The sequence below is a fragment of the Sebastes fasciatus genome, chromosome 8 (assembly GCF_043250625.1).
Source record: "Sebastes fasciatus isolate fSebFas1 chromosome 8, fSebFas1.pri, whole genome shotgun sequence".
Lineage (NCBI taxonomy): Eukaryota > Metazoa > Chordata > Actinopteri > Perciformes > Sebastidae > Sebastes > Sebastes fasciatus.
This window is the reverse complement of record NC_133802.1, coordinates 26381155-26395810: the sequence shown is the minus strand read 5'-3', so window position 1 is coordinate 26395810 and position 14656 is coordinate 26381155. Positions and strand designations below refer to the sequence as shown.

General features: G+C 40.8%; 2 protein-coding genes across 6 annotated transcripts in view; one reads left to right on the top strand and one right to left on the bottom strand.

Moving 5' to 3' along the window:
• bsna (bassoon presynaptic cytomatrix protein a) overlaps positions 1-14656 on the top strand; it is a 186114-nt gene that overhangs the window by 97549 nt on the left and 73909 nt on the right. The gene's annotated exons all lie outside the window — the stretch shown is intronic.
• On the bottom strand, positions 8212-12248 carry LOC141773037 (uncharacterized). Its single transcript, XM_074644683.1, has 8 exons — positions 12149-12248; positions 10173-10868; positions 9912-9983; positions 9535-9773; positions 9118-9171; positions 8893-9003; positions 8651-8728; positions 8212-8543 (listed from the first exon to the last, which is right to left on the bottom strand). The coding sequence occupies exons 1-4, from the start codon at positions 12207-12209 to the stop codon at positions 9709-9711; spliced, it is 894 nt and encodes a 297-aa protein (XP_074500784.1). The 5' UTR covers positions 12210-12248; the 3' UTR covers positions 8212-8543; positions 8651-8728; positions 8893-9003; positions 9118-9171; positions 9535-9708.

Sequence of the window (14656 nt, the reverse complement as noted above, 5' to 3'; positions counted from 1 at the left end):
GAAAATCCTATGAGACTAATTTGTTGTCTCATGTCTGCGTATTCCCCGTGCATGCGTGTGAGCTTTTCCAATGACCAGGTGCGTTAATGTCCCCCCCTGCTGTCAGTGGTAGTGGTGCTATTTTGAAGGTAAAATGGCCCGAACCACATGTGGCACCTCCTTCGGCAACCCTGTCTTCTACAAAATTACGTTCCCATACAACTAAACTGCATCCCCAATTACGTTTCGAAGCAAATTTTGTTTCTTTCATACGTGGTTAACATTGTAAATTGAAAGAAATCTTAAATAAAAAATGCAACAACACTACTTGGTTAGGTTTAGTAAAAGACATCATGGTGTGGCTTAAAGTGGCTATGTTTCACACAGGACATGAACAGTGGTCTCCTGGGGGAAGGTCCTATGTTTGTTTGACCCATCTACCATCCCTCCTACCCGCCAGTAGTGGACTTTCTCGCTTGTTATACTCGTTATTGTACAGCCTGTTCTCATTCCCAGGGCGTGAAATACCGAGGCTTTGTCACGGCCATCGGCGTTCGATACCGCCACACAAGGCACCCTTTAGTGCCGGTATTAAACAAACCAGGCTTTTCAATAACTATAATGTAAAACCAACGCTCTGAGAAAGTGTGCCAGCAGTGAGGTGACGTAGTTTAAAGAGCAAAAAGACACACACTGGGCGGGAGGGAGGGGAGGTGAATGGGTCCAGCAAACACAGGGCTTACATCCAGGAAACCGCTGTCCGTGTGCCGTGCGTCATGTTACAATCAGCTGTTCGTTGGTATACTGTGTTCCCTAAGTTCAGTTTCATTTTCACTGTACAAATGTAGTAGTTTTAAGCCCAACCATGTAGTTCGCTCCTGAATCTAACTATAGTGGTTTTGATGCTGAAAATAAAGTGACGCCAAGGGGTGTGACAAAGCGGCGGTATGGGACGAGTTGGGATGAGAACATGTTGTATTATACCATGTAACTTTCATGGCTCGTTTTACTACTTGCTGCGGCAGTGTGCGGACCTACAGACGTATTTGTGATACGTCAAAGACAAACGTAATCACCACAACAAAATGTGTTTCCTCTCAAACGTATTTGAGAATGCAGTTTAGTTGTATGGGAACGTTTTTTGGAGGCATGGCTGCCCTCGGAGAGCCTCAACATCACTCACGGGGGTGTACTGCTTCGCCATCCACAACGTGGGGTTTGGAGCAAAAACACCTCTCTACAAGAGTAATGGAACCACTTATGTGAAAACACGTTTGACACAAAGGCATAATGTGTGGGGGAAGAGACAGAGAAAGAGACGGATCAATATGTTCATCTTTGGTACAAAAACAGCAGATCTCGAGGGAGTCGGGGGAGATAGGTGTGTGCTGTCCGTGTGTCTGCCTGTGAGTTTCTGCGTGCAGTGCAGTACCTTTTAAGTTTAGTATTTTTCCTGTCCTACTTTCACTGCTCTCTCCACCATGTTGCCTTTAAATGGGTCAGTGAGGAGTGCTGTTCCCTTCCCTAGGCTATACAGCTGATTAACAGCACCCCTCGCACACAAAAAGAGACTCCCACAGCAGTACGATGTGTGAGTCTGAACAAAACCCAAAGGTAAAGGGACGATACAGCGGTAGAGCAGAGGGGAATTCCCTCACCGGGGCGAAGAGCAAAAGAACATGAAGCCGGAGCTGATGGGGGACTCTTTTTTTATGCCTTTTAGATGTGGAGGTGTGAAGGATGAATACAAGAGGGGGGGGTTATCTCTCCCCTAGAGATTTAAAAAACACACAACTGAAACTGAGGCTAGTGTAGATCCAAAATGCAAGATTCAATTGAGATTAACTTTAAGTGCCGACCCAGAATGCTTAATTAGAACAGATAAAGGAAGAGTTTCACAGCATTTAATCCTGAAAATATTATCGGTTGTTACAAAATTATATTCCCATACAACAAAACTGCATTCTCAATTACGTTTCGCTGGAAACGTATTTTCTCACGGATTACAGTCACAATTTTAAACAGTTTTAAACATGGGGTTAACATTGCAAATTTTAACAAAACAAAACACGCAACAAGCTGGTTAGGTTTACTAAAAATACATCATGTTTTGGCTTATAATATCTTTGTAATGTTGGAACATAATTCACAATGCAGTTTTGGTGAATGTGCTGTAAAGGTGCTGATAATTAAAAAAATATATAATTCTGTGCTTACAACTTAGAAAATATTTAGATTTTGGGAACAACAAAAAAATGCAAACTTGATGTTCAGTTTGATAAAGCTGTAGAAAGTTTGAAGAGTTAACTAATTTATTAATTGGATTGAATCTAAGGGGTGTCTGGAAGGCAGCAAAATACATGAAAGGATGAAAAAACATGACGGCCTATGGCATTCTTTGGAAAATAAGACTGTATAAATCCAATCCTGTGCATCTGGTGCCATAATGACAGAGTAGAAGTAGACCCATCCTTCCCCAGGGTTATGCACCTGCATAATATTACCACTGACACGGAAATACGACTCCCAGAAAAAACTAAATGGAGAAGTCTGCAATTTGCAACCTGTAGGCCTTGAGCCGTGATGATAGAGGGACGTAGATTTAATACAAAATGAAGCAGCAGATCTCTGCAGAGATCAGAGTTGTTTGAGAGACATACTGTATGCAGCTGCTGCACCAAAATGAGGCTCGGCCCACATCGAAAACTACTGAAGAAGAGCCGTAATGGAGAACCAATTGCCAGTGATGGAAAACAAGATGAGCACTGTTTTACCAAGACGAAGCCGGAGGGCACAGATGAGATGAAGAAAAAAAAAATACTATTATTGGAACTGAGTCCGCCGCTGAGCCATAATGAAAGATTCTCTTTGAGCAACATGTAGAGTAGAGGCTTGATCTTCTTGAGTTATTACGGCTGACTGGAGTAATAGTGTCTTAAAGTGACACAAAGCTTGTTGTCTCAAGAGGTTGCCGCAGAGCCAGAGTGCAGGTTTCTGTTTGAGATATATGTCGACTCTAAACTAAATCTTGAGCCGTAATGGCTGACTAGATGAGATGCAGTTTGATACTGCGTGTCTTCAACCTAGAAAACAGGTCATCACAACCACAAGCCTCTAGCACAGAAAAACAGGGAAGAAAAAATGTCTCCATCAACATTTTGTTTTTCCTGTGTAACATGCTGATGCATTTAGCAGCTCATGTTGTGTCAAAGATGTGTGGTAGTGTTGTAGTTAGCACAGTAGCTACAGTTAGAATATACTGCTCTAGTAAGTGCATTTCTACATGTTAAAACTAGAAACACGTTTAGGATTGTAAATCGTTGATTGCGGCATTTAAATGTTAACAATTGACCCATTCTCTGCAACAAGACACAGAAAAAGAATGACAAACTTGACATATATATATACATATATGTACGAAAAATAATGCACTGTAATTTTTATATATCCCACAAAATCAATTCGTATGTAATCCACATAATCGTGAATCAGGGATCGTTGGGAGGAGGTCGGGGTGGATGGGCGGGTCAAAAAATACCAAGTCAATGATGATTTCTTTGTCATGTAACTTCCTTAAGTTACACTATTTCAAGAGTTATTTTAACCCAAAACCACGATCTTTCCCTAAACCTAACTAAGTTATTTCTTGTGAAGACCGAAGTCTACTTTGAAAAGACTGTACGCATGTAACAAGTGCAAATTGACACGTGTTGTGTGTGGACATTTGTAGGAAAACGCACGATAAATTAGGAATAACTTTACGTAGGATATCATACAAACCGTTGTATGAGGATACGTCGGTCGGCAAAATGTGGAGCATCAGGCAGAAGTGGGATCCTCAATTTAACCTTCCCGTTTTTTTAAATTTCAAACTAAAATTGATGAGATAACAAACGTTTCTTTTTCAGAAAGCACTGCTTCTGTTAATGGCATTCTATGAGTATTTTATTAGCATTGGGCTCAACGTGTGTTTCATAATCAGAATGTCTTCGTGACAGGGTGCATTGGGCGGCTCAGGTGCAAAGGGAACTGGTGGGTCGAGGCTACTAAGTGGCAGCAGGTGGGAACTGAACTTCCTGTGTGTTTAAAATGATGCAAAAGGAGAATGGTAAAAAGGATGAAATGTGCTTAGTTACCACATTTTTTGTTTAGGTAAAAAACATCCTGTCTTTTCCTTCCAACACAAAGATTTCCCAGGTTCTCTGAACACAGCATGCATTTTATTGGAGCAACAACATACGAAGCTCTGACAGCAGGAAACTTGGCAGCAGCCGTAACTTAGAGACTTACCGTACTGCGTGGGTATAAAGAAGTGAAAAGCAATGTCTCTATTTTACGTCGTTCTGCCCCCGCGGCTCTTCCTGTTTTCTCCGGGGTTTCTGATGTTTTCATATCAAAGACAAACACGTTGATCTCCCTTTCTTTCACATGTTATCTCGCTCTTACACACCATTTTAAAAAATGCGAAATGAGTGACTCATGAGCTGAATTCTACGCGTGCGTTCGGTTGTGTGTAAAAGGGGGATGATACAATAACACCCATACAGAAATCCTTAACATCATAAAAGGATGTGCTCTTTAAAGGAAACCCATTACACACACACACATGCAGTCATGACTCACATCGATTGTTGAGTGAAAAGGGTGAATTACTCACACTCACTCGTCTCATCTGCCCTTTTTCTGTCTTTCTTTATCTTTTTGTTTTTCATGGTACCACCATCAGTCCAAGCACCATTTATACTCCCACACTGGTGGAGGTGGAGGTGTGTGTGTGTTTTGGGTTCGTGACAGACAGAGAGAACATTGATTCACGCCTTTTTCCATTCACCTGCTCCCCGTCTGTCTCTCAGGAGGGAAGCAGAGCAGATGAATGATTCACACCTCCCTCTGCTTCCCACCAGGGTCCATTCACAATTTGGGATATTTCTTTTTGTTTACGATTCATTTGATGTGTTAGAACGGAATCGGAGACAGGAAGTAGAGTTTAAATGTTAAAAGTGTGTGTCTAAACTGCTGGAAGTAAAGCATCATGGGGAATTGCTGGGGATGTTGATTGATATGTCAACAAAAAGATCCATATTAACATGCAAGATGATGAGAAAACAAGACTGAAAATGTAGCAATCTTACATTGGTCTTCTCATCTTTTAAAGACTTTTTTGTTATCTTTTATGATAAAAGCGACAGGCAAGACAATGAATAAAAACATGGACACAAATTATAACCAACACGTCACAAAATGTAAAGTTGTAAGGTAATCAAATACCCCTTTCCACATCTGTATAGGTTATGAAGTGGGCAAGACCACTAAAGTCCAAGATAAGCCTCAGATTTAGGTCAGTCAATTGAGTCGAAGGGTTAAATCAATGTCTGATAATGTAGCTCTACATGTAAACAAATGCAAAAACCAGGTGAGCATCCTGCATACATAAGCATGAGAGGATCCATGTTTAAGACGCTCATGTCACTCCTCTATCTGTCCGTTAAAGCTGAACACTTTGTACAGATCCCTTAGCCTCTATGGCTTGAATTTGCGACCACCCACTGACAACATAAGAAATTCATGCACTTTTAAATAAGTTGACCTCGATTACTAAAGTTTTAGGTTTGAAATTAGATACTTCAGATTAACTTCTGTAATGAGTGAGGCCAATATCACAAGATCAGACTCTCAAAATGAGACCGGACTCAGGTCACCACTGTGCAAGATCCACAGTAATGAGGAAAGTTGGAAATCTTTCAATCCTACTTTCTTTCAGTCAAATTTGAATCTTCCTTTCTCCTCTTCTCATCGACCCTTTAATATCGTTTTATGTCTTTTTTTTCCATATTCCCCATGCCGTATCATACATTTCTCAAACAGCAGCAAACAACAGTTGCCAAACAATCTTTTCGTAAATTTAGGCCACTTTCACAAGTCGTAGTCCGTTTAGCGAAGTCAGAATCAGAGTGAAATGGATACTTTGGGTTTGTTTTCTATTCAGTGTGGATCGGTTTCACAGTGCACAAATTAAAGTGGACCAAATGAAAAAAATTATTTGCTGAGGGGCGTGTGTACAAAGATAGCAGATTTATCTTTTTCGTCTCGAGAGCTACCACTTGTATGCGGGGAATTGTGGACTTTGATATATTGCTGTCAACGTTTTTTCACTTTCACTCAGCACTGATGAACGAATCTTTTCTCCTCCAGTTTATCTGGAATGACTATATAAACGTCACTATTCTGTGGACTTTATTTTGAATATTCTGTATGTTGTCTTCGGCCCAGATGTCAAGCAAACATCGGACCAGTTCAGTCCAGGTCAGTCCTCTCTCTCATGTTAACCTGTTGTTTACCTGTGTTTTGGTTTGCTTGGTAACGGTCCGAGACCACCTCTCGCAAGCTGTCTTGGACCGGTTGTTTTGGTCCGCACGATTACTGCATTCACAACTGCCCAAACGAACCGCCCGGAGTTGGATTAAAACCCGACAAAAAGTTGGCTTTTGAAAGCCTCATAGGATTCATATAACGAGACAGTTCTAGTGAAGAACAGTTTCAAGTCTGTCACAAAGAAATAAGTTGCTACCCGTTGAGCAAGTATTAAACGATCTCTAAACGCTATTAAAGCTTGTAACCACCAGCTATGGACCCACTTGTCATAGAATGGGTTGAGATCCAAAGGCTGGAGGTACTGAATGATTAAATGGATCCTCCTCAGGTTACTCTGAGGAAAATGGTACCTGTCATCGCAGAGATCATTCATGTTTCCATCCCGCAGTAGTTTTGCAATGGGGCTCATCATATTGTGGTACATCATTCTGTAGCTACCCAAAGAATAAATGAATGTTTTTTGCAGGGTCACTAGCTGGTAGGGATTCAATATCTCGCTCAAAGACATATAAAACACTAATATCTCCTTTTATTCAGTCTATTTAGTCAGTCAGCTGTCAGCTCAAGTGTAAATGTGAGTCTACATAATAATAAAAAGAAGAGTTCACAACCTTAATAACTCCAGTATTCAAACTCGCCGTGACAGCCTGGCGATGTCCACTGTGGTTGCCATGACGAATGTTGGTGGTCCGTCTGCCAATCAGCTGTCATATCCTGTATGTGTGGCTGCCCGTCCCTGACACTGACAGCTACCAAGATGTGACACACACACACACACACATAAAGATGTGCATGCAAATATAAACAAGCCATCACTCAAGCATATGTGTATGTAGATACGGATACATGTGTGGACACTACACTTGTAAGCTCTGTACACATACGCAAACACGCACGTTTAGATCTAAGATACACAGACACACATTCATAGAGGCAATTAAGTGACAGATAACAACTCACATACAGTAGATATACACAGATAAGACATTGGAGTATAACACATCTTTTATCCTAGCTTGTTGTTCTGTAAAGCAACGTGTGACATTATTTTGACTTTAATAGCTACCTTTGAGAGAGAAAGAAAGAACACAAGACAGATGTAGAGACTAACCAGAGAGTAATGCCCGATACATAGGGTGGCTGTGGCTCAGAGGGTAGAGCAGGTTGTCCACCAATCGGAAGGTTGGTGGTTCAATCCCCGGCTGCTCCGCGGGGGCAAGTCGCGTATAGGTGGCATACACTGACAGCCAATGAAATTGCAGACTTATTAACGCTGTCCAAGGTGCTGAAAACGCGGCTCTGGTCCAGCAGTTTTCTCCTGAATATTTAAGAATGATTATCTGGAGCTGGTTCGAATCCCACTTGGTACAAAGTCTGTGATACATTGTCAAAGATAATGAGCTATTTGGGAATCAAGAAATGTGAGTCTTAGTTTGTTATTTACTTCTTCTGATTATCATTAGATTAGACTAGTCTGGTTATATCAAGTTCTTGACTTACTTAAAGCTATTAACCAATTATATTACAGAGTTTTCTTCCTATGTGTAACATTTAAATTGCAATTACTTAATTACTTCAATTAGAGACTTTACTGTTCACTATAAATTATTAATTTATTAATGAGACATGTAGACATTAGTGAATTAAATGTATTTATTAACCACAACTGTAACAGTAAATATTCAACAGAGCCCATATTGCAAGGTCACACATATATCACACAAAAATGTAAGGTAAAGTAAATATAATATTGTATATAATAAATGTAATAATTATTTACATGAGCAAAATATACAGTATATACAGTGGAAACCGGTTACAGTGATCACGGTTACATTGATAAACCACTTATATGGGGCAGTGGTGGCCCTCCCTCATTACCACCACTGAGATGCCCTTGAGCAAGGCCCCCCCAACCGCTCCAGTGGAGTTGCTCAGTGACCAGCAGATCAGACTGTGGTTGTACTGGGCAGCTTCCAGGTGTGAATGTGTAACTGTGTGAATGTGATCAGGGCGTTCCTGAAAAAGAGAGCATTGCCCTCAGTGAACCTCCCCCTGAATAAAATAAAGGTAAAAACAAATAAATAAAATATGGATCAAAAAGCTTGGGACAGAATCATTCCTATGCAAATGCTGTTTAAGCTGTGGAGGAGGACAGCTGGGGACAGCTGATGGCCTGGGTAATGGCTGACCTGGTCAGGCAAGAAGAAAGACATAGCAAATTATTAAGATTGTGTGTTGACTTGATTCTATCTCTTTGACACGCACACAACCAAATCAAGAACATTCAAATACTTACTTTGAGCTCTTGGCGGTTGCAGCGGCGGTTGAATGGGCTCTGCAGACGTCTCAGGAGAAATCGGAAGTGCCTCTGACACTATATAGAATATTAAACATTTCATTATTATTCACAGTAAGATAAATAAAAAACTTGACTGTGACATTGTGCACCAGTATCTGATTTACATCAATGAGAACAGTTCCGATGGACACTACATATGGATATTTTTAAGATGCAAATACAGTTAAAATAATACACACCTGGGACAGTGACAGTTGTCTCTGTTGGCAAGGGTCCTGGTGTTTCTGGCATCAGGAACATCAGCTCCTGAGGAAGGGGCACAGGTCTCTTTACCATCGGCAGAGCAGGGGCTGCAAGGAGATAAGGACCACAAAAAGTAATCAATTATTGGTTTATAACGGACATAATCAGAGGGAATATGACAGAAAGGTTTAAATGGATAAAAAGAAATATAATGCATTTACCATCTACTTGTGAACCCGTCAGTTCAGTTGGTGTGGACAGTGTAGCAGATGGTACTACAACAGAAAAAATCTTGTCAGTCATTTATATTTTGACAATATAAAAAAAACTGGTGTTAGTAAAGGCATACATTATCCATCTTTTACTTCACCTGCTTATCTCAGCCTTATATAGTTAAACAGACTGTTTGTTACATTAAAGTATAAAGAATTTCATTCATACACATGCAGTTTAGTTCTGTATGGATAAATATTTAGTAGTCAGTCATTACAATTTAGCCTAAGCAGGGGAAGCAACATGGCACACTGCAAACACATGCATACAAGTGTTAGTAACCACAGCAGTCCTATATGTATATGTATATATATATATATATTCATCATATAAGTCTAAAAACTGGAATAAAGAGTGCTACTTACCCTCGCCATGACTGGAATCAATTCATAGTCACTAGGACAACAAGTTGAACAGCAAAACACAAACATGACCAGAACATGGTCAACATGAGAAGGAACGGTTTATGTCATGCTTCGGTTTGGGATAAGAATTCATGGTCCCAGAGTCTCTGTCGACGACAGGACGTTTTTGTTTGGTTAAGAACCTCTTTCTGTTCCCGAAGCCTGTCGTCTGGCAGTTGATGCTGATGGTGCAGAAACAGCTGTAAAACACAAACAAAAACAATTAAATATAAACTATATAGAATACACAATTAATATTAAACAGGCTGAACTGTAAATTATTTTGAATCTTCAGGCAGTAGAAACAAACCAATATAAGACAACAAATGTTTACTCACAGCTCTGCACGTGTTGCTTAGAAGGACAGATACCCAGCATCGCTCTCTCCAGCTCTTCATCTTCATCCATCACTGTGATGCAAACAGACAAGAATTAGAATGTACTAAAAATATGGCTTTACTGCACTTAGGATAGTATGAATAAAATCACCACTGAAATAATGGAAGACGAAGTTTACTCCCTTTGGTGTACTAAAATACACTGGATACCATGACAGCATATACATTTTTTTGACAAAACAAATGGAAAACAAGACCCACCCATGGCTTCAGCAGGGGCCTGTGAGGCATGTGTCACCAGAGAGGAGCCAGAGGGGGAGGGCAGCTTCTTCTGCAGGTACACTTGTAGTTTGTGCATCTTTGTTCCTGGAGCACAGCTTTTCCTCATAATAAAGGCTGCATAGCCATCATCCCTGCTGTCCCAAATCTCTCTCCAGGTGCTTTTGGCACGAGAGCCAAAACCAACCAGCTGGTCATCCTCTGATGCTGCTGCTGTCACAACTGGCTTTTGTTTCTCATAATTGAGAAGAGACTGGATTTCTTGAAAGCTGAGGGCATAGCTCACAAATGACAGCAGGCTGTCCTTGATGTGCCCCCCTGCCATGAACACTCCTGCAGTCTCCTCCTTTTGCTGGTTCTTGATTAGGTAGATGGTATACCCAATGTCATTTTCAAGGAGCCAGCGGAAGGACTTCCCTTTATATTTCCCAAACTGCAGGATGTATTCTCCAGCCACCTCAGTTTTATCTGAAGCATCCCCTCCTCTTAAAATGATCACAGTCAGTGCATTTTTCCTGACCAGCTCCTCCTTCACGGGTGCAGACTTGTCCTGTAGAGAGGGGTTGTCTTTAAGGAGTTTGGCTGCATCCGTTGGATCCTGACGGAGATATCCGAGTGGTCCCTTGCGGAATGTGACACTCATTCTCCCAGGGAAAAAAAACGTTTTCTGCATTTTACCTGTAATGAAGAAAAGCATATTGATCTATTAATATGTTATAGACAGGCATTGTTTTCATAACAAATGTTAATAGTGAGGGTCTCAAGGGAGAGCAGGAATTAGGAGGTTCACATCTCAGCTCTAGCCCCTTTACTGTCTACATATTCTCACTGTATTTATCAGGGTTTTGAAGAAAAAACAAATGATATCAAATACCTTTACTTTAATATTACCTTTACTACTTTGTATAGTACCTTGATTAAGTGCCTGCCTTTGTGTATGTCTTAACGATGAGCTCTGGTTGTTGAGGCAGAGGCAGATCATCCCCCCCCACCCCCAACCAGTGATTCAGACTCAAGTAACACTGAAGTGTGAAGTGTCTTATCCAGCAACGCCCTGCATTCAATTCACCTTTCCTATCCCAAACAGACATGCATTAGACTATATTTGATATATTCTGCTTTTGACAAGCTCAGACAAACGTGGCCTATTTAGTATTTTGAAAATTGTAATATGGTATAGAAGCATATAATAAGTGTTAAAATTAAGCATGAATAGTACGTTGTACACAACATGACAAAGTATGAAAAACCCTGAGACATTGGTTCTCAATTAATAAACAATATTCTGGTGTTCTCTCATTTTAACAGAGGTGGAAGAAGTACTCTGATCTTGTACTTCAGTGATAGTACTGATACCACAGTGTAGAAATACTCTGCTACAAGTAAAAGTCCTGCATTAAAAACCTTAAGTATAAGTACATGCTGTGACAACAGCGTTAAGTGCAAACACGACGACTTTATGATTCATATGAAGCTTGTTCATTTATCATTCTGTCAATGTGTGTATGTAAAGTAACGTTAGTGTGTCCAGAGTAACGTTATATCTAACCTTACTGCTGATGTAAGCTGCTGATATACCGTAGTTAACGCTACATTAGACATTAATGTTAACTAACAACGTGATGCTTTCAACCTAAGGAATGTTAAGTTTCGTTAGCTTGTAATTCATCCCAAAGTACCGCAGCAGCTCGACACAATAAACTGAGGAAACACGGCTAATGACAACTTTATAACACGTCAGACAGCGCCAGGATACATTATAATAACATGTTGGTTCATTGTTAATAATGTTACGTTAGCTTGTAGTTCATCCGAAAGTACCGCGGCGACACAATAAACGGGAGAAACACGACTAACGTTAACTTTATAGCGTCCACAGAAGCAAGAACACGTCAGACAGCGCCAAGATACATTATAGTAACACGTCGGTAATCTTTATTTATCTAAATATAACTCACCGTTTGGCGTAATGTCCACACAGCGCAGCTCAAGCTCAAGTCGATGCGAAGTGTAGCTCATCCAGACCAACACTGCCAGAGTGGCGAAGGAAACAACAACTCCTCCTCCTCTCCTCGGAAAAAGGGCGCCAAACAAACAATAGCGGCCAAAGATATATTGCATCCGTAGTGGTTCAGCACTACCATAGAGAATGAATGGCAATGTGTTTAGGGCGCTTTCGCGGGTCACATGTCGATGTGTCCTTGAGGAAGACACTTAACCCTAAATTGCTCCCAAATTGATTTTGGGCCTGATTCCCCCTACCGAAGTTGTCAGCAAATCCCAGATTTTTTGATGATTCTAAAAATTATCTTTCCAGATATTCCTGTGGTGTGAGGTATGTTAAGCGGGTTTTTTCTATGCCCCGTTTGTCTCGGAAGTCCATCCCGGCCGCACCGATCTCAAATCGTAAATATTAAACATATCCAATATTTACGATCGGATATTCTGTAGTGTGTGGGGAACCCCAAGGACACCCGAGGACAGCCGATTACGCCGTCGCGTGGGAAAGAACGATAGCCAATTAAGAACCAAGCTGACTGAGCAGAAGGACAACCCCCGCCGTCATGGCGGCTGCGGCTAATGCATGAGCTAATGCAAAACGCAAAGCATAAAGGAGTAGTAAGATGGACCTCAGAAATGGAGGACCAACTTGTTAAAACACGCAAGTGTTTATTTAACGTGTCTCCATGACTTCATCCATCCTTTGTGAATTTTCAGTCCAAATTAGTGCAAAAAATAACATCGCTAATTCTTCCTGATTGTCATCCAGCATGTTTTTTTACACTATAGTCACGTTTAATCACGAGAGATTTTGCGAGATTTCTGTTTTTTTTAGTCGGGACTCGTTCATGAATGGAATCGGTTAGTGCGTGGTGTGCCGTTTTGGCCAAATCTTTGCTCACCACAAACTAAATCTGGTAAGATTTGAAAAATGTTTTAGTGTCGGTCAGCCTTAAGATGAAGTATTAAAAAGAAAAGACGGAGAGAAAAGAGGGGATGCACCAAACAGCCGTGAAGGGAGACGAGAAGGGAGAGATTGAAAATGAAGGATTGAGAGAAGAGAGAAATCAAGGGAATGACTTAGATGATGACTCAGCCGTGAAACAGCGAGCGAATCTGACAGAGCGAGCAGGAGAATTAACCAGAGAGAGAGAAGTGGTCAGAGGTCGCGATACAGAGCGAGAGAGGGACGGCTCTCATGGGGAGGAGAAAGAGAGAGAAAGAAATTAGAGGGTCTACCCAGCCAGATTCACTCAACTGTGTTTTCCTCCAGCTCCCCTGTGCTGCTTACTGAATGGATGATTCCCAGGCGGGCTCCGCCACTCTGTTGGTGTTTGTGGGGGTGTCTTTTCTCTGCTGGCTGTCCTGCCCTGGAGACTGAAGCCTGATGTGTTTGTGCTCCATTACCTCCTCCGTTCCTCCCTCCTTCCTTCCTCCCAGCTGTTCTCCTCTACCCACTCAGTCTTTCTCTCCTTCTGTCCCCTCTTTTCCCCTCTGACTCTATCTTCTCTTGCTTTATTGGCATTAGGATTATGCAGGCTGATATGGATACTTTTGGACTCAAAAAGTAGATTATTTCAAGTAACATCAAGCGCGTAATTTCCGAAATGACACCAGCGATTAGTGAAACAGTAAATATAAAAGCTATCATGAAATGGTTAAAGCCTTGATTAAATGACATGCCTATTAGTGAGATGAGCAAACGATGTACTGTAAACTATCAAATAGAAGCCGGTAAGAGCATGAGCAAGAGCAAACATCACTAATTCAGACACTAAATAATTCCAATCACATCTGCTTTGCTGTTTTTTTTTTTTTTTTGTTCAATGTTAAGCATCTATCAATGAAAGTCAACGCTTCCTGCAGATATTTCACATTAAAAGCCGAGCAGGAAGGAGAGGGATGATGTCCTAGAAGGATTTAAATCTGAAACATCGGTGCAGGAAGTATTAAGTTTCATGTAGATTAATAGCGATTAAAAAGACAAGTAGAAGTCGTGGGGTTAAATAACGAATGAAGACAATATTTCTCTTGAGGTGTGACTATATTGTTTTACTGAATTGGAAAGTACATTATACTAAATGTATCAAGACAATCGGTAAACATGGAAGGATTGTTGAGAGCACACTGTTAAAATTGAGAACAAGTTATTTCTATTATTTATAGTCCAAGCAGAAAGGCAGAAAGAAGCAAATGGAGAGTGATTTCAGACTTCCTAAACAGCTGCAGTATCCAGCATATCCTCACACAACAGTTCGTATGATATCTTACGAAAAGTTATCCTCATTTTTCGTGCGCTTTCCTACGAATGTCCAGCAACGCGTGTCAATTTCCGCTCTTTACATGCATACAGTCTTTTCGGAATAAACGTCACAGGAAAAAACTTGGTTAGGAAAAGATCATGGTTTGGGTAATAATAACTACGCTTGAAATACATGTTTAGGTTTAAGTCAACATTTAGGTTA

Excerpts from the sequence above, each read along its gene's own strand:
- LOC141773037 (XM_074644683.1), bottom strand. The coding sequence starts at position 12,209 with ATGAGCTACACTTCGCATCGACTTGAGCTTGAGCTGCGCTGTGTGGAC. Across the intron at positions 10,869-12,148 it reads TGTGGACATTACGCCAAACG|GTAAAATGCAGAAAACGTTT; the intron begins GTGAGTTATATT and ends TCTTCATTACAG. Across the intron at positions 9,774-9,911 it reads TAAGCAACACGTGCAGAGCT|CTGTTTCTGCACCATCAGCA; the intron begins GTGAGTAAACAT and ends TGTGTTTTACAG.